The sequence below is a fragment of the Perca flavescens genome, chromosome 13, assembly GCF_004354835.1.
Source record: "Perca flavescens isolate YP-PL-M2 chromosome 13, PFLA_1.0, whole genome shotgun sequence".
NCBI lineage: Eukaryota > Metazoa > Chordata > Actinopteri > Perciformes > Percidae > Perca > Perca flavescens.
The window spans coordinates 10,766,730-10,792,005 of record NC_041343.1 but is presented as its reverse complement, the minus strand read 5'-3'; the positions used below and the strand labels follow the sequence as shown (position 1 = coordinate 10,792,005).

The window sequence follows — 25,276 nt, the reverse complement described above, 5'->3', positions numbered from 1 at the left end:
AACTCCCAAATGCCACTCCTCGAGTTGTTTATACTGTATTACCATGCATTGACCTGTTTTTTTTTTTACAAAGCACAATGGAGCATGTAACAGGAGTTGTTTTGGCTTTTCTTTTGCGGTGTCTGTTTCTTTTGAAGCACACATATGCCTATTCTAGCTTAACATATGTTCTTAATTAAATTTGTCTTATGCTACATGCATATTTAATACTTTCTATTATATCTATCCATACACTAATGAAGACTTAAGTAAACTGTAGTCTAAGAAACACTGGAAGCATATGTATAGGCTTCTTTAGGTTGCCTTGCTCTGTTTTAGTCTTTTTTTATTATTGTATACTCAGTTTCTTCACGTTTTACAATTTTCGATTTCACAATCTGCTCTAGCCTTATTGGACTTAAAATCTAATTTTCACAAAAGTGTAAGACTCTACAAGAAATAATAGAAAATTTCAATAATTATACATATACATTATCGCTATCATGTTGTAGGACTCCTTAACTTCACAATCTGGTAAGCAAGTTACCTTCATGTTTCTCACATTAAGCAACTACTCAACTACTCAGACAGTACTTGAATGCGGCATTACCGCAGCGCTCCCAGCAGGGCTGCACTATCTCAGGCTACAAGGAAGCAAAATAACGGAGTGCTGCTGACGGTGATCCCAGCAGCTGGCGTGTAAAGTAGTCCGTAGTAGGGGATCCTCAGAGTTACTGCAGGGGGGCCACCATATTATTGTTAATTTTTAGAATGCTTTTTTCAAAAATGTAAATGTGTTAACATGAATCCAACATATTATTAGCAAATACAAATTAGCCTATTTTGGAAAAAAAGAGTTGATGATAGGCTTTAAGAGAGCCATCCACAGAAACATTTAATCCTAAGGATTTACTGAGCCACATGCATTTTTAACATAAAAATATACGATTTATAAAATCATGCCAACAATTATTTTTTCAATAGCTTAGTATTCTACAGTACAGGCCAAAAGTTTGGACACACCTTCTCATTCAATGCGTTTTCTTTATTTTCATGACTATTTACATTGTAGATTCTCACTGAAGGCATCAAAACTATGAATGAATACATATGGAATTATGTACTTAACAAAAAAGTGTGAAATAACTGAAAACATGTCTTATATTTTAGATTCCTCAAAGTAGCCACCCTTTGCTTTTTTGATAGCACTGCAAACCCTTGGTGTTCTCTCAATGAGCTTCATGAGGTAGTCACCTGAAATGGTTTTCACTTCACAGGTGTGCCTTGTCAGGGTTAATTAGTGGAAGTTTTTTCCCTTATTAATGGGGTTGGGACCATCAGTTGTGTTGTGCAGAAGTCAGGTTGATACACAGCCGACAGCCCTATTGGACAACTGTTAGAATTCATATTATGGCAAGAACCAATCAGCTAAGTAAAGAGAAACGAGTGGCCATCATTACTTTAAGAAATGAAGGTCGGTCAGTCCGGAAAATTGCAAAAACTTTGAATGTGTCCCCAAGTGCAGTCGCAAAAACCATCAAGTGCTACACTAAAACTGGCTCACATGAGGACCGCCCCAGGAAAGGAAGACCAAGAGTCACCTCTGCTGCTGAGGATAAGTTCATCCAAGTCACCAGCCTCAGAAATCGCAAGTTAACAGCAGCTCAGATTAGAGACCAGATGAATGTCACACAGAGTTCTAGCAGCAGACATCTCTAGAACAAATGTTAAGAGGAGACTGCGCGAATCAGGCCTTCATGGTCAAAAAGCTGCTAGGAAACCACTGCTAAGGAGAGGCAACAAGCAGAAGAGATTTGTTTGGGCCAAGAAACACAAGGAATGGACATGAGACCAGTGGAAATCTGTGCTTTGGTCTGATGAGTCCAAATTTGAGATCTTTGGTTCCAACCGCCGTGTCTTTGTGCAACGCAGAAAAGGTGAACGGATGGATTCTACATGCCTGGTTCCCACCGTGAAGCATGGAGGAGGAGGTGTGATGGTGTGGGGGTGCTTTGCTGGTGACACTGTTGGGGATTTATTCAAAATTAAAGGCATACTGAACCAGCATGGCTACCACAGCATCCTGCAGCGACATGCCATCCCATCCAGTTTGCGTTTAGTTGGACCATCATTTATTTTTCAACAGGACAATGACCCCAAACACACCTCCAGGCTGTGTAAGGGCTATTTGACCAAGAAGGAGAGTGATGGAGTGCTGCGCCAGATGAACTGGCCTCCACAGTCACCGGACCTGAACCCAATCGAGATGGTTTGGGGTGAGCTGGACCGCAGAGTAAAGGCAAAAGGGCCAACAAGTGTTAAGCATCTCTGGGAACTCCTTCAAGACTGTTGGAAAACCATTTCAGGGGACTACCTCTTGAAGCTCATCAAGACAATGCCAAGAGTGTGCAAAGCAGTAATCCGAGCAAAGGGTGGCTACTTTGAAGAAACTAGAATATAAGACATGTTTTCAGTTATTTCACACTTTTTTGTTAAGTACATAATTCCACAGTGAGAATCTACAATGTAAATAGTCATGAAAATAAAGGAAACTCATTGAATGAGAAGGTGTGTCCAAACTTTTGGCCTGTACTGTATGTAGGGAAACAGTTGTAAATTTTTACTCCCCAACTTGTACATTAACTTGATCTATATCTGTTGAATCAGTTGTACATTTTATTTCCAAATTGTATATATTTTAAATATTGCTTGTGTAGTATTCAATTATTATTTAATGTATATTGTTTCCAATATTTAATGTATACTCTGTATGTGTGCTGTGTGTCTGATATTTTTGCTGCTGCAACACCATTATTTTTTTTTTTTTTTTTTTTTTTTTTTGGGGGATAAATAAAAGAAATCTATCTAGTAAAAAGGTATGTATAAAGGCTTTAGTCCACCCTACATGTTTTTGCAGCCCAGTTTAATATGCAACTTTATATAGGGGGTCCCTGGTTTGTCTTTGTCTCTCTCTCTCTCTCTCAGTTAAGGGGTCCATGGGCCCAAATTCCCATCCCATGTATGTATACTTATGTGTACAGATTGATTAAAAAAAAAAAAAGCCACTTCAATTGACAACAAGGCCTGAGTGTTAGTATATGGAAACATTTAAATATGAAAATCTGCTTGTTTTCCCCGATTGTTCAAGTCCCTTTTCCTGTTTGCCTCAGATTAGAAATTTACATTTGCACAACCTGCACTTTAAGCTCCTGAAACAACAAAACATGTATTTTTTTAAATCGATCAATGACACGTTCAGTACCGAACTACTTGTTACACTTCAAACCGTTATGCTTTTTGTTCTTCTGTTAAACTTCCAGATTTTTTTTTTTAGGACATTCCAGTGTGCAGTAGTAGGGGCCTGGGGTATTATGTAGAGACAGATGCCCTTCACTGGGAAGCACACCAAAACAGACAATAGGGGGGAAAGGAAAGATGTAATTAGCCAGGTGATGAGTGTCAGCTCTCTGATAAGCAGCCTATTTCCAAAAAGGACTCCAGAGGGAGCCAGCATGCAGGTTTGTCTCAGCCATCCACCACTAACATGGCCCAGCCTGCTAATGCCTGGCTCCTCATGAATAAGGGTTAGCAAGCTCATGGCTTCACTTTTGCCTCAAATTCAAATAGCCATCAGGTTTCCATAGTAGAAACAGCCTTTCATGCTGCCAGTTTAGCAGCACACACTACTTTTGTCACAGTTTCACCTGATTTGCCCTCTAACTGTCTTGTTGCATCCATCACCTCACATCCAATTACTCATCCTTAGCCTGCTAGTTGCCCCCAAGGTTCCCATCTCTCCTGCAGTATTTCCTAGATGGTGGCACTGATGTGAGGCACCTCTGCTGAAACAATGACCACTTCTGCTGACATCATAAAATATCACACCCCTATGTCTTAAAACCATAGACAGTATATAACAGTATATAAGCTTAAAACATGCAAGGAGTAACTAACTGAGAAAAAAAACTGCTTTGACTAGGGTTCCAGGCAAACAGCATCTTCCTTTACTTTTTAGCTTTTCTCTTAATGGGAAGAAGTAGGCCTACTCAAAACGTTTTTTTTTTCTTTCTGAAGTATAACTTTTAATACAGTACTAGTCCTGCATTCAAATGTTTACTTCAAGTGAAGAGTGAAAGAGGCATTATCAGCACAAGGTTTTTAAATTGACTTCACGTCTGCTTAAGGTGGAGCTTTCAACTCTAATATAATGCCGGACAGTTTAATGAATAATATTGCATCATATTTGAGTCGTTATGTGTGTAAAATCTGAATCTGCAACGTAGCAACATTTCTCTGTCAGGTAAATGTAGTAGTACATTGTATTCCTCTGAAATAGAAGTACACAGTAAGTCAGTAGTATACAGTTGAAATGCATACTTTGAAGTGCTTTTGGTGGGCCTTCTGTAAGTTATTACTGGGTACAAAGAGTTAGAGTAGTAACAAATTCAATATTTTTCATATCTATCTAAACAGCATAATAAATCTAAATCTGTTTGGGGGATCTTTTACCTTAGGCCCCCAGCCAGTTTCTGTATGTTTAATGAGTGCTGTTATGGGTCTCTTTTACTGAATGAGCCAACTGAGCCTACCTGTGAGTCCCATAGCCCAAAAGCACAACTGTAATGCCCAACACACCTCTTATGCACACAGGTTGTTTTTTTTTATTCACTTATTTTGGCTGATTACATCTCCTCACTGGAAAGTGTGCATGAAGAACACATATGGATTGTAGTGCTTTATACTGACGATAGTGATTCCACCATTTTTTAGGCTCAATATTGATAATAACAATATCCAAAATGATCATTTAAGGTGAGTCAACACCTCTCTGAAACACACACACACACACACACATCCGGGTTTTTGGGATCAAGGGAACCACGCATGTGCCAAACTGCTCCACCACCCGCATAGATCTCTAACACCACCCGGTAGTGTAGGTACACCACTTTATTAACTCTGGTTAAGCTTTGCAACATTTTCAAATCACAAGATAACCCGTGCCGTGTTTAATAATTAATCTCGGCATATTGAGACATGTTGTGGGATTCAAGAGTTAAAGAAGCAAAGCGCTAAAGAGGCGTGTCAGTTCAGCGACTGCACGGTGGCTTCTCGGGAAAGAAGGCAGTTGTTGTCTTAAATTTTGGGGTTTATTTTATGCTGTTATTATCACACCTTCGTGTTGACAATGTTGGCCATGTTTAACAGGATACTGCGCCCCGCGTTAAAACAGGCTCAGCTGTCGCCTGGAGTCAGAAACCCGCGGCTACCATGGAGACAGAAGACGCAGATCCGCGCGTGTGCTGCGACTTCAGCAACTTTTCAGCCACTTGAAGACTGTCTCGGTGAGTTAAACTACATGACATAGCACACGTATGAGGCAAAGCTCGCTATTAACTTCATGCATATGTAATCGCCAGTGCTCAACTATGGAGGGACGACGATGCATTTGAACTACGTGTGGCTGAGGGATCACTGCCGCTCTGCTGCTTCCTACAACTCCAGCACTAACCAGAGAAACCTGGACACTGGGAGTATAGACCTCGCCATCCGTCCCGACAATGCGACTGTGCAAAATGGCCATCTCGTCCTTACATGTAAATCCATTTTATGTTTTCTACCAAAATAAAATGTTGGATTTGGCAAAACGTTTCCCAACGTGTTTTAAAGTTATATTACACCGTCTGCAGCCCAGAAAAGATCATCCAAAAGAAATGCATTGTAATGACACTGTAATAAAGTCATGACATGAGGCTGGATTGCCAACTGGGTACAGGTCCCAAACCCCCAGGGGCCCCAGAGACCCTATAGGTTCATAACTTGGTAGCAATTTGATTTATTGGCTATTGCATAAATGTGTGGCTTTGTGTCAAAAGCTGCATTACAGACATTATATTTAAGTGCATTTTGTGCTCATCTGGTGCAAATTGCCCCAAACTAATATAGACACAGATACCTGGGGCAAGGTAGCACTCCACTGTGTAGCAGTACTGATTGGTTTGTGAGTCTATATTAGTCTTGCATTGCCAGACCTTCCTCCACAGCACTGCGAAGGAGGGTCTGGCTAGTCCACACAGCATTCCAAGATTGGGGGGCGCTAAGCTCTGCACGGAGCCACGGTGCCGCTGCAAAATAGCCTCGAGAAGGAACTTGTTTTGGTGGAACACGTGTACGTTCAAAAGTTGTTTTAGTCACGTGAGAGAAAACTCAGATTGGACGGATAGTCTAGCTAGCTGTCTGGATTTACCCTGCAGAGATCTGAGGAGCAGTTAAACATAGTCCTCATAAATCCACCGGAGTTTAGAATACCAACACAAAGAAAGCCGAAGGTGAGGGACATTGGCTGAAAAGACATGCATCCGGCGGGAGTTTCCGGCGGCACCAGAGTGATTCCGGAAGTGGAACGTCATGGATGTAGACTGCTGTGTGTATTTGGCAAACATTTTAACAATTAATCTGACCATGCATTTAGAAAACTTAATCCCAAAAATTGGATCTGCATGGTACTGTATGCAAAACATGTTATGCTCCATTGTACCTCTGACAGCAGGTACATGACAGAACGTTCTTCACTAAGAACCTATAGCATATGAAATAAGGCATCTACAACATGTAACCTGAGCTCAGATTCAATCATTTACTTTAAGTGAACCAATAATGGAATTGTCTCTATGCATATTCAGTCACACACAACATATAAGAGGAAGGATACCGGCGTGAATGTGTAAAAACAGAGCATTATTATCACACATGCAAAGGTGGACTTTTCCCTCTGCTGTGGCAGTGTTTTATTGGGTTAAGATTCACACTGTTTTCAGTTTAACTTTAGGGTGTGGTCAGGCTATGAAAGAAGACCCTGGACTGCTTCCATTGTGTACTGTTCCATAAAAAAAGATGTATCCACTCAAAGCTACCGTAGTTGGACACAATGAAAAATAAATATAAATGTCATGGTTTCAAACTCAAATTGTTACTTGTGCTATTATTTCCAGTAAAGCTGTTGATTACATTTTATTTTAGAAACATTAGTAACATTACAAGGCAGAATATAAATATCACAGCTACACTGACTCACAAACCAACCAGTACTGCTACACAGTGGAGTGCTACCTTGCCCCCGGTTTTCTGTGTCTGTATTAATTTGATTACACACAATTTATTTAACAACATGCACCAGATGAGCACAAAATACACTTAAATATAAAGTCTGTAATGCAGCTTTTGACACAAAGCCACACGTTCATCAAATTGCTACCAAGTTATGGACCCAGGGTCTCTTTTTAGCACCTTGTACTCCAGCCATCACGCACCAAGCTGTTCCCCTGAGAGAGGCCGGCAGGCAGAGTTAAAGTTTAACCAAGAAACAGTCAGCTTTTACACAAACTCCTGTGCTAGTTCAGTGCTTATGATTCGTTTTTTAACCCAAATAGTGTTATAAAAACTGTCTTGTGGCAGCGATAGAGGTAGGGATGTTTACTGTTTACTGAGTGTATGTGAACGCAGCCTTATTCTGTCTCAAGTGCACAACCCTGTACACAAAGTGGAAGAAGACCAAGAGGGATTTAGTTGCCACCTTTTGGGGTTAGAGGAAAAGGAAACAGTGTTCTTGCCAGTGAATGTGCTGGCTTCATGTCAGCCCAGTCTGGGTCCCGTCTGAGATGAGCAGGAAGATAATTATACTACAGTTTTTAAAATGGGGAGCACAAGATGGACAGGGAGATACCATTACTATACGTTTTTAATACCATAGCAGCCAGCGCAGTCAGTCTGGCAGCTTGGAGATGCTCATGCCTTATCGCTGTGGGTGTCTGTCTGCATATGCTACTCAGGGTTGTCCTAAAGACTGACTGATGCCTCCTTGTGGGCTGCATGCAGTGTTTTTTTTTTTTTAAATGTATGCATAAGAGTGGCAGTTAATGTTACATAAGTCTACATCCACGACGTTCCACTTCTGGGATTGCTCCGTTTCCGACGGAAATTCCGACAGATTTCACTCATTTAGTTTGGATATCCGTTACCTTGGGCTTCCTTTGTGTTGGCATTTTAAACTCCGGTGGATGTATGAGGACTATGGTTAACCTTTTCTCAGATCTCTGCAGGGGAAATCCAGACAGTTAGATAGACTATCTGTCCAATCTGAGTTTTCTGTTGCACAACTTAAACAACCTTTGAATGTAGTATACATGTTCCACCAAAACAAGTTCCTTCCCGAGGCTATTTTGCAGAGATTGGTTTAAAGAAATGGCAATAAACCAGAGCACATTTTTTCTCCCATCCCAGAAAGATGTTGACTCCTCTGACAATGGGAGACAAATGCCCTGTTTACACGTATATGGTTATTTTGAAAAACTGAGACATTTCCCTTCATTTGTGCCCTTCGTTTAAACGCAAACGGAGAATTTGCCTCTGAAAACGAGTCTTTCTAAAACCTCCGGCCAGAGTGGAGATTTTTGAAATCTTCGTTTGCATGTTTGCATGTAAACTGAGACAAACGGAGGTTTAGGCAGCCGAGAGAGAGAAAGAGGAAAGAAAAGAGGAAGTGATTCGTTGCTGTTGTTGCTATTTTCGGGATTCTGATTGGATAACGTGGGCTTGAGCTTCTCGTTACGCTGCCACCTACAGGTTTGGCATGCTCTTGACGGCATATATACACGGGTACATATAAACAAACACTTTTCTGAAAACTGACAGCTTTGCACAATGTTATTTTAGAAAACGGAGAGGTTGAAATGTCCGTTTATGAAAATAGCCGGCCACGTGTAAACGTAGCATAATCTTTCAAAAACTGACAAACGGGGACCTGTCAGCCCTAAGACAGTTAATGATGCACATACTCCTGTGGGCATACGGGCATATACACAGTGTACGTAGTGGTGCATATTCAAGGCCAGCTGAGTCTGAGTGTGCACGTCCTATCCATGAACATCGGCCCTCACAGACTTTCTCTGCTAAATGGTGTAAGGGCCCTCATGGATCCTCATGTTTAGGGCTGGGTATCGCTAAAAAATGTTAATACCGATACTGGTGCCAATACCCTGAATTTGATACCGGTTTCTGAATGATACTTTTTTTCGATACAAATTTTATCAAAATCCATTTTAACAAAAATAAATTACAACAAAACACACATTGTATTTAATATTAAAATACAAAGCACACACACGTGAGCCCCGTCTCTGTGCTTAACGTAGTGTTTTTCCTGCATGCCTAGTTAGAAAGCCAATCAAAAGCATGATTAGATCTTGGTAAAACCATGCTGCATGCTTATTGGCTCACTGATGCTATTGAGATTTACTCCGTAGGTATTGAAATTTGGTATTAAATGACGGGGCATTTTTTGATACTATGGAGGCAATATGGTCGGTGCCTAAAAGTATTTCAGTACCCGGCCCTACTTATGTTGCACTTAGATCAGATCTACTCATTTGCTGTATGCTTACAGTACATGTAGTGTAGATGGCAAGCTTTTATTACCTGTTCTATAATCCTATATAACCTGATGTGCTACAGTACAGTTTTTTTATGTTTCAGTCCATGCACATGACACACACTTGACACAAGGCCCATTGAGCATTAAGATAAGAAATTAGATTTAAGATGAGTAAAACTGCTTGTGCTACTCTAATGCCCTCCTCATTTCAAGTGATTGTGTACTTTAGTGCATTTTACTAAACAAACAGTTCAGTCTATCTTTCCAAATATGCTTTAGCCTTTAATAAATTATACATTAAGATGAGTCAAAATCAGGTCATGCATAGTATTTTGATGAAATTTCTATTGATTGTGCATAATACCAATATTTTCTATTTCTGTATCCCAGGGCCTGGAGGCCATGTGTCAAAGTACAGCCTTAGCTGGCTAGCTGAGAACAGCTATGAAGGAAAGAAGCAGAGCACCATCCAGCCACGCATCCTTTGGAATTCAGACATCTATAAAGAGGCAAACATACTCTCTGCCAAATGGGACACGTTTATGAGCTGCGACGACGAAGTAAAGAAGTTTCTTCAGAACTATCTTCTGTATGGGATCGCTTTCGTAGATGATGTCCCAGCTACAGTCGAGGCCACAGAGGCAGTGACCCAGAGAATCAGCCTCATCAGGTATTCAGTCCTTCTTTTTGGCTTCTTGCTACTGTAACAACATGCAACTCTACTGCGTTAGCAATTTGCATTCAACAGTGATATTCATATGGAGCGCAGAAGATGTTCGGCCCTGTCCACTTATTAATCCGCTTGTGTTTTTTATGTTATTGATCAACAAGGGAGACTACATATGGAAGAATGTGGTGTTTTACTTCCGACTTTTCCAGAGGAGACACTGCCTACAGCCAGCTGGCCCTGGACCGTCACACTGACACCTCCTACTTTCAGGAACCATGTGGGTAGGTGCAGCAGAGATGAACTGATATGGAATCTAAAAAACAGCCCCAATACAAAGCAAGTGAAAGGATTTTTTGTTTGTGAACCATTAAAACAGACCACAGATCTTAAAGCAACACTAGAGAACTTTTCCCGCTTCGGTCCCCCTACAAGTTGGAAGCGGAATTGTCCCATTATGTCTCTTTCGGACTACAGATCCACTACCCGATCTGTAATGTAATGGACAATTCCGCTTCCAACTTGTAGGGGGACCGAAGTGGGAAAAGTTCTCTAGTGTTGCTTTAATGTCAACAGTTTTCATTATACTGAGCAGTTTTTTTACAACGTATCTCAAAGGGTAACTTTGGGTTTTTCTTTTTAACCTGGACCCTATTTTCCTATGTTTTTGTGTCTAAGTGACTGATGGGAACAACAATCTTTGAAACTGGTCCAGTGTTAAGCAAGACCGTTGTATTTGGCAAGTTATTGGGCAATTGCGCACCTTCAATTTACATCCAAAAAGGTGCTTGTTTTACCACTGACATGCTCAGATTATTATTCTGTGTTATGAAAGGGATCCCTATAGATACAGAGATAGACCTATAGCGATTTCTGAAGTGTTTCTGGTTAAACATAAAGGATCCTACTTTTTAACAAAAAGGTCTATCTCTGTAGGGATCCTTCCCATAATGTTGTCAGACACTTATAATACACAATAAATATGAGCCAGTAGTGGCAGTGGCAAGAACAGCAACTGTCCTTTTATTGGACAAAATTGACGATGCACATTTGTCCTATATGATTACATTGCAGCCCGGTTTGCGGCTGATGGTTAGAATGTGCTCGCTCAATACTGGACCAGTTTCAAAGATTTTTGTTCACATTAGTCACTTAAACACCAATGCATGGGAAAAGAGGGTCCAGGTTATAACGAAATTAGCCTTTAAACGAAAGTTGCATTTTCTAACTCGATACCGCTGATTGCTGTTGCAGAATCCAAGTTTTTCACTGCCTCAAGCATGAGGGAACCGGGGGAAGGACGCTACTTGTGGATGGGTTCTACGCTGCTGAAAAAGTACGCCAGCAGTCCCCTGAAAACTTTGAGCTGCTTTCCCATGTGCCCATCAGGCACGAGTACATTGAAAAGTCTGACAACCACCGAAACCACATGACAGGCATCGGCCCCGTGCTCAACGTCTATCCTTGGAACAATGAAATGTATCTGATCCGGTATGTCAGCGCATTAGTTTGATGTCATTTTACTCATGTTTGTGCAGTAGTGAATTATTAGACATTCAAATTTTAGGATTTTGATGTAAGGGTAAAGCTTTGCACGTCATGCTATTTAGTTATTAATTACTTCCCTTGCGTAAATATATAAAAAGGCAAACTTGTCCTTCCTCAGTAGTTAGAAAAGTTATTTTTTTGCAATTTACAGTATATATTCTGAGTTACAATGCAGTCTGCATGGAGTGCTGCTCGGGTGTGTAGAGAGTGTCCCTCTGGTGTTCTTCAGTTTGGGAATCCTACTAGTGTAGAAAGGTTGTGCCTGAGTTTCCTTCAACCTATTTATATACGTATTCTGTTTCAAAAGGAATATTCTTTAGTTTTAAAGGTATGATGAAATAACTAAAGTGGAAGGAGTCGCTGTCTCTCTGTCTGTCTGTCTGTCCATCTGTCTGTCTTTTGATTTTCTCGACAACCATTCATCCAATCAACTTTACACTTAGCGGGTGTATTGCTGAGGACCCAAGGAAGCACAGTGTTGAGTGAGAGCTCTCGAAATCTATGTGACACCGCTGACACTGCTACACTGCCGAACGGCATGCTGGGTACAGCTCACTCTCCGTAGCTCACTAGAGTACGTTCAAGAGGAGGAAAGAGAGACTGGAAAGACCGGAGATGTTACATTTTAGCAAACTCAAACATTACAAGCATCATTGTCACTTTCAGGATCAACGCTTTTGTTCCCGGATTGACTTGTCACAAATAGCTATTTATTAGCAAATTACGGGTATGTTTCCAGGGGATGTAAATATGCCACGGCATGTGGACTGCTCAGAACCCAAGGAAGTTCAGTACTGAGTGTGAAGTTGTTTGGATGAGCCATTCTAGAGAAAACGGCAAGCAGGAATACTATAGGCCAGGCAATCACGTTTTGAACTGGCACCGCACTAGTGTCTTAACTTGCAAATCAACAAGCAAGATCGTATTTTTTTCTTTCCAATAGATACAACAACTATGACCGATCAGTGATAAACACAATGCCCCATGACCTTGTTCAGCGATGGTATGAGGCACATCGAGAGTTAACAACAGAACTGAGGCGGCCAGAGAACGAGCTGTGGGTGAAACTGACTCCAGGGAAGGTAAGAAAGTTACACTTCTTCAGGAGGGTGCATTCCGAAATGCCCAAGCCAGAAAACTTAAATGTATAAATGCTTCTCCAAATGTCAATTTCAATGAATTAATTTGCAGCTTTAGGATAATTGTAAAGAAAACAGAAAAGAGAAGAATGTAAGTGTAATTCAGTGTAATCTAAGGATTGTTTCATCTCTTTTCTCCATGAGGTGATCTTCATAGACAACTGGCGTGTCATGCATGGGAGGGACTCTTTCACCGGCCTGAGGCAGCTCTGTGGATGCTATCTGACCAGAGACGACGTCCTCAGCTCTGCACGCTGCTTCGGTCTGCAGGCCTGATCCTGGACTTGAACCTCCCTTCACCTCTGTGGCGTATCCCTTAGCCCATAGGTTCAGGGTCCATTTATTGTCATTCTACAACACAGGGTTGCACAACATTCAATGCAAGTTGTAGTCCCTTTATACTACACAAGAAAAAAAAAACAGAACAAAAAGAACAATTTTTTATGGTGAATTAAGGAAGGAGAAGCTGAGGAAGCCGATCTGTAGTCTGGTGGTACGACAACGGATACTGTAAAAGTTAACAAGAACTTGCCATGGGAATTTAGCTTTCTTAAGTTTCCTTAAGAAATAAAGCTGTTTCTGAGCTTTCTTAGCCAAGGGTGGAGATGTGAACTGTCAGGCTCTCTGTGATGCTAATTCCCAGGAACCTAAAACTTGTTCACTTGCTCCACTTCAGCTCCATTGATGTAGACAGGAGTGTGTCCTCCCCTCCTTTTTTTTCTAAAATCAACTATCATCTCCTTTGGGTTTACTGACCTTGAGCAGTAGTGTCTCTATGGACCTTTTTCAGAGCAGGCATTTTGACTTGTCCTAGTAGGAAAAGCACAGCTGAAACTGATAACCTTAACGATGGCTCAATTCCATCAAGTGTCCCAGTAAGCTATATCAGTGAGTCAGCATGCACAGTACCAGGGCCTCTCCTAAGTGGAATGCAGCCATCAGTAATGGTTTTGAATACACTTGTGCTTTACCTACTATGACATGTCAACATGTTTGCCGTGAAAAAAAGGTATTTTAGTAGGCTATTACCCTGCTGGTTAATTCCATTTGCACTGAAAGCCAACAATGTTCAACAATCAACACATCTCACTGCTGCTGCATGTTGTATTTTACCTGCTTTGTTCATTAATTTGTAATTAACATTAATGTTTTGAATGTCACATCACATGAAATGCTGTCATTGAGAATGGTCAGTAATATTAACTTTCAGACAGTAATTACAGTAAGTTACAGATAATTTAGCACTAAACAATAAGAATAAGTATAGCTGAGGCTGATGGGAAGTTTTTTTTTAAGTACTTTTGACTTGATGATAGCACTTGATGAAAAGTTAAGGCCTCACCAAAGTTATTAAAAGTCATCCTCTGGGACAACTTCAAAATGTGAGCATACTGACTGACTGCAAAGGATCACATGGGTCACTTGACATATTTACACAATGTATTATTAATTACTTTTGACATATACCTTATCCAGTTTTCATCTTAATGTCTGCATGTTTACACTTTCTAATTGTGAAACATCACAGAAGCCTGGGGCCAGACCCAGCCATGTTCATAATTACAAAAATAATGTGCCGTAGGCAGATAAAGATGGTTCTTAAAGATGGACTCATTTCTTGGCAGGGTGATGATGTTTTTGGTAAATGCCAAACTGTCCCTAAATTCAGCCAAACACATCCCAACCAACCTCAATTTGAGTACAAATTGGCTGTGTTGTATACCATAGTGTATACCACAGTAGCACACTGAAAGCAGACTCAGTGAATAACTCATGCATATTCGATTGGCAAAAGCTATTCTTGGTCAATGTTTAACCTTTGTGAGACTAAAGGTGGTGCAAGTAGACTCCCAAGTTGGCTCCATAAAGATGTCAGTCAGCACAGTTAAAGGAAACATTAAGGGTCTCTGTGCTGCCTTTACACTTAGCATTGGCAGAGGGGTAGCCAATTTATGGTTGTGCCAAAGAAGGAGCTCTTTAATATTTAATGGGGAAATAAATAAAAGAATGTCCATAATTTGTATGCAGCTGTTAAAAGAGTTGGTGACCAAACCATTGACTTCTGGCCTATACTTCACCCCCTGGAATAAAATGGTTCCTGTTGTCACCACTGCCCTCCCAACCATTTATAAATGAATAAATAAATCTGTAGAACGATCTGAAGTCTTTATTAATCCATTCTCGATGTATAAAAAGTTGGAAGTTGAGAAGTTATCTTGAAGGAAAAGAACATCTGACCCTACATTCAGAACTTCAATCTTGTTGTCAGGTCACAAAGAGTTGCAGTGCTATAATACATATACAGAGTCTCTGAAGTTTATTACATGAAATAGTCATACTTCATCCACAGCTGCTTGATAGTTTGTATTACAAAAGATCTAAACTAACTAAAGATAGATCCGTGAGCCCATTTACCCTTCCCTTCAGGAGTTAGTTACATTTTTGTATTTGTAATACTCAAGCTATTTTATTATTCAAAAGACTACATTTGAATGTTGGACTATCATTTGTTTTTTTAAACATAATAATGTATGTTCATATATACAGAAAATAAAAGTTTTTTTTGCATCCTATCTCATGCAAGTATTTGGTTTAATATTATGTAGCTTGTATTCCCAATGCAAGGCTCATCAACATGGTTGGAATGGCGTACTAACTATGAAATGGTAAAACAAATAAAAACACTACGTGCATGTCTACATTCCTTGGTATACATTCAAGCAAAAGTCAAATAAAAAATGGCACATGATAAAAAAAAAAGCTGTTAAAGATTAAATTGATGGTTCAAACGTGAGCGTGAGCTCCGTCATATTGATTACATTTGAGAATGAAGTGTGCTGAAGACTGGACATCCTGTTGTTCAGAAGAGTGATGTTGCTCCAGCTGTTTTCAACAGGCCTTTTTTTCAGGCTTGTGGCTCATCTTCCTCATCGTGGAGGCTGCCGGCTGTGGTTGCCACGGGAACGCTATCCGAGGCTTCCTGGGCCTGAGGAGAGCTCCTCCTAGTGGGCAGAGAGAGAGTTGGTGTTACACACTTGAATTTGGGAATGGCTTCATGAAATGCAACATCAAAAAACTTAAAATCTCACTTCATCGCGTGGGCCTCTGATACTTTGACCTCCTTGTACTTGTGTTTCTTCACCGTGCGAGCGATGAACCACACGACCAGGATGATCAGGACACACCCGAGCAAGGCGCCGATCACCGCGCCAGCAATCACTCCATCTCCCGCTTCTGTACGAACATCAGTGAATGAAACCCTTTTCTTTTTTTCTTTTTTTATTTGTGTTGTGATGCACATTTTTTTTTGTCAAAAATAAATTAAAACATACCAGGATTTAGCTCTATAGTGCAAGTTGAAAATCCCACTGCATTTGTAGCGTTGCACTGGTACTCCCCAAACTCAAACTGGGATATGTTTTTGAATTCCAGTACTCCAGATGTGGTCACTAAGGAAACAAGTGCACACATTTATATAAAAAAATGTCCGTATGTCAACAAGTATATCACACACACACGTTTATAAAAAAATAGAATGTCCACATGTCAACTAGTATTACTAGTGTACACACACACACACACACACACACACACACACACACACACACACACACACACACACACACACACACACACATACACACAGTACTCACCTAGTCCCAGTACAGGCCTCCTTGTCCGAGTCTGATCCAGTCTGGTCCAGGTATATGTCGGGTTGGGGCTCCCACGCTCACTGTGGCAGGTCAGAGTGACCAAGTGACCTGATTCCACGTCACCGTGGACGGCGCAATAAGGAACAGTGGGCTTCTCTGAGAGAGCACAAGGAGGATGCATGAGTTCATCAGGTGACTTTATATTTATATAAATCTACTTTACTTTATTTTACATTTTTGTGAAGCACATGTTCAATCAGTAGAAGTTATTGATATTTTCACACCATTTCAGCAAGAGCTTCAGACTGAATTGATCCTGAGAGGTTTGGTAATAGAATTTGTGTCACACTGAGTCTGATAAAGACTATGTATTATTGGTCAATCAGTCACTGCCAGCTTCATCTCACCACTACAATTATACACTAAGACAGTGGTGGAAGAACTTTTGAGACCCTTTAGATAAAGCACCAGTATGCAATTTGAAAAAAATAAACTCCAGTACAAGTACAAGTCCTGCGTTCAAAATCCTACTTAAGAACAAGTAGACAAATATTATGTTTAAAATAAACTTCAAGTATAAAAAGTAGAAGAACTACATTGAAATACAGAGAAATGTCCCGTCAGTGATCTATTGTTTTAAATGACATTATTAGATTAGTAAAAGTGATGCGTTTAGGCAGCATTTTACTATTGTAGCTGCTTGAGGTGGAGCTAGTTTAAATTACTTTATATACAGTCCAGTGGTTTCCAAACTTGTGGTCGGGTCCCTCCAAAGAGTCACAAGATAAATCTGAGGGGTCATGAGATAATTAAAGCTTTGTTCATACTCGCGCAAGCCACCGTGGTGCGGGCCTTCTGATTGGTCAAAGACTAAATAAATATGGTTGTTTATGCTGCCAGCCATCTGGGTTTATTTATACAGTATAGTGTGTTTATCACAGACGTCCTTTACGACAGCACACACACGTCAGGTTTTTGTGCTGCCGAGTGACACAACTCAACAACACTTTGTACCACGCCTGGATGAACCCATATCTATAATGCTGTAATGAATGATGCTGTAGGAGCAACAGGTTATAATGGTCACATCAAAGAAATTAAAAGATGGCATATATGAATCTGTGTGCCTTGTAACTAAGACAATTTACAGATTCAAGTTTGTTAAAATGACAAATCCTTTGCTTATCGTTAATCACACGGCGCATTAGTCATCACGAAGCAGGAAGTGTGTTGGGAGTGGCCTTACAACTCTCTGCTCCTGAGCTGGGACTCCTTACTGCATATTCCACGGTGCCTGCCTACTAATCATTAGGCTCTGCAGTATATTGATTGGACAATAAATCATCTTTAAAACGACACAACTTTATTTAGATATCTACTGTGTTCCCACAATAATTGTCAAGCTTACACACTTAATTGTAATTCATAATAGACTACTCACTCTCTCTCAAATATTACCATAATTATACGTAACAGCAAGTGATGATGGAAATCTTTGATCCCATGATAATCAGCATGAGAACAGCCATACATATTCATACTGCACTTAAGTATGCATCACATTCAGTATGTAGAACCTGTCCTGCAAGCATTTCCATAAAGGTTTACGAAACACAAGACGTGTGTTTAGCATGCAGCAGATGCTGATATATATATATTCTGTATGCAGTACAAGGACGCAGTCACAGTCCTACTCTAATTTCCAACACTGACAATGAGGAGACTGCTACAGTAACCATGGAAACTGCTGAGGATACTGAGGCTTGCGAGGTTGTCCCTGGTAACTCGGTAAATGAGAGGATTCAAACTGAATGTAATTCCATAATCACACTATTCAGGGCCACTGCTTTAATAGATGTGTTAATGTTACAACACTGATGATAGATACAGCAATGCCAGCACTAAGACATCTCATTAAAATAAAAAAAAGTACTCTTGCTTTTATCTACTTATGGGATTTTATCTTAAAAAAAAACATACTCAGGTGAAAGGGAAAGAGTAGCTCCCTCAGACGTGACTTATGTAGCCCTTCTTTCACATTAAAAAAATATAGAGAAAGACATTTACAGAGACCAGAAACATCAAATGGAATGTAGTGTGCTTTGGCTCTCCCATTTCAGAAAGCCACACCTTAATTAGCAGGAGAGAATAATGGCCGATCACCAGCATAAGGTTCAGATTAGGGTTTTTTTTTTCAGCTCGTCCTGTGGACAGGTCCAGGTGTGAACGCTGGTATAAAAGCACCATCACAGCACCAATGCGGACACAAACATTATCAGCTACTTCTGCTTGCCTTTATATTGCAAATACACAGCCGATACTGCTAACGGGTGTGGCCCAGTAGCATGAAATCCCCTACACACCCATGGTACACTCTCACAGCATTCTGGTTATTTTGCCTGATTAGACCTCTTCTCAGGACTTTATGAATGTGTACAGACCATTATTGCTGTTATGTCTATACTTTTTAACTCTTACCTAATTAGTTATTGGACTACTTTTCCGACCAATGGGGGAATAAAATTTTTTTTACACCCTCTGGAGTTAAAAAAACTTACCAAGAACATTCACAATGATATAGGCCTCAGACTTTCCGTCCACATCAGGAAAGTTGTGAATCTGACAAGTGTAGAGTCCGGTATCCGATGGTTGCATGTTGCTTATTACTATTGAGGCGTTTTTGGTCGTGCCGGGAGAAGATGAAGGTTGAAGCCTGCCCGCATAAGATTTTGTAATGACATCCTCTCCTGATTGATAGTAATACACCTGGAAACAGATGGCCCCAAGTTAGACTATGTGACACAATAAAGACAAAAAGGTTTCTGTATACTTACTTTATGCTATTTCATGGTAAAACCTCATTGTTATAAAGCTGGTTTAATCAAGAGGTCCAGATGTTAGGAGGCTGAATAAAGTAACACTGTTATAATATAAAGAATACTCAATGATACTTAAATTCACACTGTAGTTGTGCTTTACTCAGAGTATGGTGTCTTCTCAGAGATATTTTATTCCGTCTCTGAAGTTGCGAGGTACTATCAGTACCAAAGTGTTTCTATTAGTTGTATTTTCAAGGCAGTTTGTTAAATTAGCATTGCCAGAAAAGAGATTTATCACTTATCATTAAAAAATAATATTGAAAAAATAGAAATACATATGTCCTTGACTTAGTCCCTATTAAATAAAATAGACAAACTACTTAGTTTAAAACTCTGAATAATAATCATACTCCTGCAATCATTCGGAATGTTTAAAAAAAAAAAAATCTGCGTTCATCTCACAGGCTTTGTTGTCTCAGTGAGGTGTGTCTCCTGACGGTTGGTCAAGAATACGCGGCCTACTGAAAAAAGGCCTACCCTGTTGGCCTACACAAGGTGTGTTTTTGGTGAATGTTCAAGCTTTGTGATAAAGTGAATTTGAAATGAAAGCAACTGAAACTTTGAATATCTTCCAAAATGTTGACTTTTTTCATTAGAGAAGTTAAAACGACGACGTGCCACGTTTCGACAAAGAGCAGTGATTCTGTTCCGCATTTGCAAACTCGAAAAGACACACAGAATGACTGATGTCTTCACAATATCACTCAAAGCCTTTTGCAGTCATTAAACAAACACTGTGAGCTCATGTCACAGTGTAGAGCATCCTGCCATCCAAGTGGAACATTCTACACATTTTAAGCACATTTGGTGCAAAGCTGTGATAAGCAGCAGTGTGTATGTACCTGCTGTGGCTTCATGGAGCCCGATGAAACAAAGTCCCACTGGATGTTAAGGCCGGTGGTGGCTACATTAGTCTCAAACATACATTGGAGTAGGACACTTTGACCCATTGTAACACTGACATTTTTCTGCGGAGTTGTGACTGAGATCAGTTCAACATATCCTACAAAACAAGAGAAAACAGGTTTAATCCCAAATCAAACATTACTAAAAGCTCTGTGTAATTCAAACCTACGCAAAAAAGTACTTCCCGAAATGCAGAATTTTACAAGAGTAAGAAGAAAAAATACCTATTATGCTCATAAGCACCAACAAGCGCAGCGTGGGGCCCATCTTCACAGAAAGTTGGAGTGCACACACAGGTCTTACTTAGAACTGAACTTTCTCTCAAACAGCGCAAACAGCACCAGAGGGGAGGATTAAAAAAAAAGAAAAAAGTGTCATAGGCAAGGTTACAGTAATGGACTGGCTGATACTATGCATGTTGATAACACAATGTTTGCATATCCACGTTTGCCAGACTGGGTGTGTACTGTTTAAGAAAAAGAAAAAAAAAGAAAAACGTTGATTTAGCCGTTAATAGTTTTGGGTGGGGGTAGATGAAAACTAAAAAAGAAAAAATGATTCCATTCAAATGTCAACACCTAGAAATCCTGTGTTTTCTACAGTAAAGGAATGCAGCGTTTGGTAAGTGGCGCATATACTTGTTTGTACATATTTATTGTATATTTAATTCAATTAAAGCAAATAAAGTTAGAGTCAGCACAGCCTGTTGTGTGTGTGTTGTTGACTTTACAAGGCAGTTTAGGACCACAGTGTGTTGTGACACTGATAAATGGATAATTCACTTTTCAGTACTTTGGCAGTAGTTTCACCGCAGCTCATCACTTCAGCCTCCTTGTCTTGTAAGTCATTCTGGGTCAGGACTTCTGGCGAAGGAATTCATGTAATTTAATCTCCACCTGGCCTTTATCACTCGCCTCAAGGAAGTGTAAGCCAAAGCAGTGCAACATGCTGCTTATCATTGGGGAGTTCACTCCCTGGTGCTGCGTACACTTAATAAAAGCGGTTTCACCTTTGTCGGTTTCGCTCACACAGCATAGGGCACAATGCTGACAGAGCGAGACAGTGAATCACACATGATTAATTACCTATATCTATAATTACCAGAAGCTGACATAAGCCATTAAGAATGTGAAAAAAAATGTTGATCGGGGGGGGTGTGACTGGAGGGGTGAGGGAGGGAGGCAGCGGACAACGTGGGAAGTGGATATGGCATGTGGAGCTCATTATCCAAAAGACACTAACGTGATAGGATGGGAAGTGAGACGATCTTGATGTCTCAAGACTGTGTCTGAAGACAACAACGTGTGTTGGCAGCTGTGTGTTTGGGCAGAAGTGTACGGCGCAACAACAAGGGGCAGTCTTTAAATAAATTAAATCAACAGCATGACTCATAGGCAACTGATCAGGATCCAAGACGGAGAAACACTGATGAAGAATAGAGTTGCCAGCGTGAGTAAATAAGTGATGAGAGGGGGATTAATCAATGTTGCATTGCACATCAGGTCCAGTCCACACTTCTGATCTTGGGACAGTGTATTGACATCTATTTATTTTCATATTACAAAATATTATTACATAACATATTGAAATATATCATATTTTTTAAAACTTACCTTTTTTGTGTGCATTTTTAACTCATTTGTGGTGTATACTTTTTTCTTGAACATCAAATTACACAATTTTACCAAAACAGAAAACTATCGTCTCAAAATAACAGTTTTGCAGGTAATTTGTCAGAAACCAAAGTATTGGATACGTTGTAAATTTGACATGCTGGTGGCACCAGAGGAAAAGCGGGGCTAATCAAAATCATTAAGATTCATCCTATGGGCACCATGAGTAACTGTACAACATTTAATTTCAATCCATCTAATACTTGCTGAGATAGTTCAATATTGACCGTGCTCTCATGGGAAAGCGTAGTAATGACATGCCACTTTTTGCCATGTTTGCCATATTTTTGCAACATCTTTATTTAGAACACAGATGAAGAGACCTACAGTAACAGTAATGAACAATCCAAGTATGAGTTCTTTCTAAATTAAAATATTGTCTTCGCTTCAGCCCCTACAAAACGTAGCAAAATGTTTATTTAAACTTTTTTAATACCATGGGTTTACATAGGCTACACATTTATGGGACTATAAACTCGCCCCTTGCCCTCCACACTCCCCTATTCCATCTGGACCAGAGGAGCACATATGTGAGCATGCTGTTAATAGACTATAGTTCAGCATTTAACACCATATGCCCTCCAAGCTCATCACCATGCTCAGAGACTTGGGATTTAACACCGCCCTCTGTGATTGGATCCGGAGCTTCCTGAGGGGCAGACCCCAGGCAGCCTCCACCCTGACCCTCAACACCGGCGCCCCCCAGAGCTTTGTGCTCAGCCCTCTTCTGTTCACGCACGACTGCGTGGCCACACACAGCTCCAACACTATCAAGTTTGCTGACGACCCGAGCGCCAAAGGCCTGATCCCCGACGGCGACGAGGCAGCCAACAGAGACGAGGTCAGAGCCCCAGCATCTTGGTGCCAAGACGACAACAAAAAATACATATATTCTTCTCATTATGTATATACAGTACATTTACCATTCACTACATTCATGTTGAAATTCAGCTTCCACAAATTTATATTTTCTCATTTCACATCTTATGTTGTATTTATCACTACATTTGAATTTTTTCTTGGATTCTCATTTCATTTTTTTTTACTTGTGATTTTCCATTGAATTAGCATTGTTGGAGGCAGCGCGAGACGAGATTCAAGATTTTCAGTGACATCAACTGCTTCTGTAATTGTTGCATCTGATAATAAATAACTTGAACTTGGCTGCCGATCGGGTAACACCTCTGACCCACTGGCCTTGGTCATGTAACAAAAAAAAAAATCTACACATACCAAAAGCCTGTTGCATGCCGTTTCACACCGTTTCAAGGAAACATGTGGGTCAACCCAGAAACCGTAGCAAAGCAGCGCACAAGATTGAACCTTCACACGGGACCCAAACACCACTCTCCTGGGACAAAGTGTTGTATTTATTGGACCCATCAACCTCTCACCCGCCCGAAACGGACTTCTCAGACTTTATACAACATCTCCTCACTTTCAGAGTAACTTTGCTCTGAACGGGTAATATTGATGTGGATAAGTTTACAGTTGCAAGCCCGGTGTGACTACATGATGTAAAATGGCACGCAAAAAGCAAGAAAAGCGTTGTGATACCAAGCGAAATGACTTAACCAACTGGCGTGTTATTCAAACGGCATTTCGTGAGACCAGGCTGGACCAACCGACTAGTATACCGACAGTAAGTTATCATCCAGAGAGCCATGTCGCTAGCACGGCTAAAAAGGTTGCTTAGAATTTCTACAAATGATCTACTTATTGTTCATTAGATTGTTGCCATTATCTGATCGAGCTACTCCTAGTATACCTTACCTACCCTTAATTACATTCCAATCACATTAACAGTCATTATTAACGCAGTTTAAATGTGAGAAGAGGGCCGATGATGACGGATCGGCCTCCCAGCATTCACAAACCTAGAGAGCTGTCTCACACAGTGAAATGAAGGTTGCTCGGCCTGAAACTGTGTCCTACACAAACCTCCGGCAGGATTCAGTGCAATACCTCCACGCAGACCTATTCATCCACCCACGACAACCAGTGTTTCCCTTTCAGCAGACTGCGAGGAGGTGTGAATCAGAGCTTCGGCTCCGAAAGAGTGAATACTCATCGGAGGTGTGGTGTTTTCTTTTCCTTTTTGACAGACCGGTCTGAAGATGTAGCTTTCACATTACAAATACAGGAACAACAACGACAAAAACGTATAATCAAATATTTATCAGTTGATTGTTGTAGTAACGTAATTATTTAGATATATAGTGTATTTGGTAGCAGTAGGGTTTGGTTGAGATACTGTAACTGCTGCCATTAATGAGAAAAGCAGGGATGCAGTTCAGAAGTTGGCCAGCAGATGACAGGCCAGGCTCTTAGATGTAGGGTGTGTGTGTGTGTGTGTGTGTGCACGCACGTGTGTGTGTGTCCGTGCGTGCGTGCGTGCGTGCGTGCGTGCGTGCGTGCGTGCGTGCGTGCGTGCATGTGTGTGTGTGTGTGTGAGGGGAGCTTGAGACAGCTGATGGCACTGATGGCAATAGAGCCGAGAGTGCCACACACTGTCCTCGCCCTCCTCTTTTGCTCTCAACCGCCTTTGGGGAAAGAAAATATATATAGGCCTTACATTTAGCATGACTTCACTTCCCTATAAGCAACCATACCACTCAATTATAGTACGAAGCCAAATCATATGCGACAACAAGACCACACAACCACAAACAGTCGTGTGAAACATCACAGAAGAAAATGTCTCCTTTGCATTGTATTTTTTTCTTCTTGGCACTAAAAGCCAAATGCAGTGACACTGAACTATCATCTCACATTGGCATCAAATGCAAGCACGAAACACTGCTTTCAGAGGGATAGACACAACTGTGCAAATAAACCTTTATTCAGAAACAAAGTGGGCCACATACAGTCAAAGGCAACATCTCCTGATACTTTTGTCATTCCTGAAAAACAGAGTCTGTTATTGGAGAAGTTGACCTGTCACAAATTTGGAAAAGGAAGAGAGTGAAAAACAAAGGGCAGAGGATGGGGGAAAAGTTTAGATCAGCAAACACTGACAGGCTGTCAATTACAGCCTGTCAGTGTGGCATTCAAGCTCTAACTTTCATAAAGTGCCGGCAGTAAAATAAGGAGCGAGCACATAGCTGACCCTTATTGGCATAGAGAAACATTACGCTTCCCTAAGATACATTATGTTCCCATATCCACACTGTCTAATGCCATTTTTAATCATCTCATATCTGTCCTTCAGTGACTGACTTTAATCCAGGGAAAATGCCAGAATAAATTGAGAAGCCGGCTGTTGAGATTTGCCAGAAAAGCTTAATTTTATGTGTTTGACTTATCTTCTTAACACAACTTTCACTTGGCATGTGTGCCTCCTTAGTTACATTCGTCACACCATGTGCAGTGTATGCATTTTCTCTGGCACATATATGTAGC

At 40.6% G+C, this 25,276-nt stretch overlaps 2 protein-coding genes across 5 annotated transcripts; one reads left to right on the top strand and one right to left on the bottom strand.

Moving 5' to 3' along the window:
- The first annotated feature begins 4,834 nt into the window (after nucleotides 1-4,834).
- On the top strand, nucleotides 4,835-13,183 carry tmlhe (trimethyllysine hydroxylase, epsilon). 4 transcript variants are annotated; one of them, XM_028595818.1, is made up of 8 exons: nucleotides 4,835-4,915; nucleotides 5,188-5,324; nucleotides 5,400-5,576; nucleotides 9,800-10,079; nucleotides 10,241-10,360; nucleotides 11,331-11,567; nucleotides 12,568-12,706; nucleotides 12,908-13,183. In XM_028595818.1, exons 3-8 carry the CDS (start codon nucleotides 5,423-5,425, stop codon nucleotides 13,037-13,039), a joined length of 1,062 nt encoding a protein of 353 aa, XP_028451619.1. In that variant the 5' UTR covers nucleotides 4,835-4,915; nucleotides 5,188-5,324; nucleotides 5,400-5,422; the 3' UTR covers nucleotides 13,040-13,183. The 4 variants fall into 4 exon arrangements, with proteins under 4 accessions (XP_028451619.1, XP_028451620.1, XP_028451621.1 ...); XM_028595819.1 differs by having other exon boundaries at nucleotides 4,852-4,919; XM_028595820.1 differs by having other exon boundaries at nucleotides 4,853-4,919; nucleotides 5,213-5,324.
- Nucleotides 13,184-15,260: 2,077 nt separating this feature from the next.
- On the bottom strand, nucleotides 15,261-23,935 carry LOC114566952 (V-set and immunoglobulin domain-containing protein 1-like). The gene is made up of 7 exons (XM_028595826.1): nucleotides 23,816-23,935; nucleotides 20,138-20,298; nucleotides 18,975-19,182; nucleotides 16,417-16,572; nucleotides 16,096-16,212; nucleotides 15,853-15,997; nucleotides 15,261-15,765 (listed from the first exon to the last, which is right to left on the bottom strand). The coding sequence occupies exons 2-7, from the start codon at nucleotides 20,243-20,245 to the stop codon at nucleotides 15,669-15,671; spliced, it is 831 nt and encodes a 276-aa protein (XP_028451627.1). The 5' UTR covers nucleotides 20,246-20,298; nucleotides 23,816-23,935; the 3' UTR covers nucleotides 15,261-15,668.
- Between the last annotated feature and the right edge of the window lie 1,341 nt (nucleotides 23,936-25,276).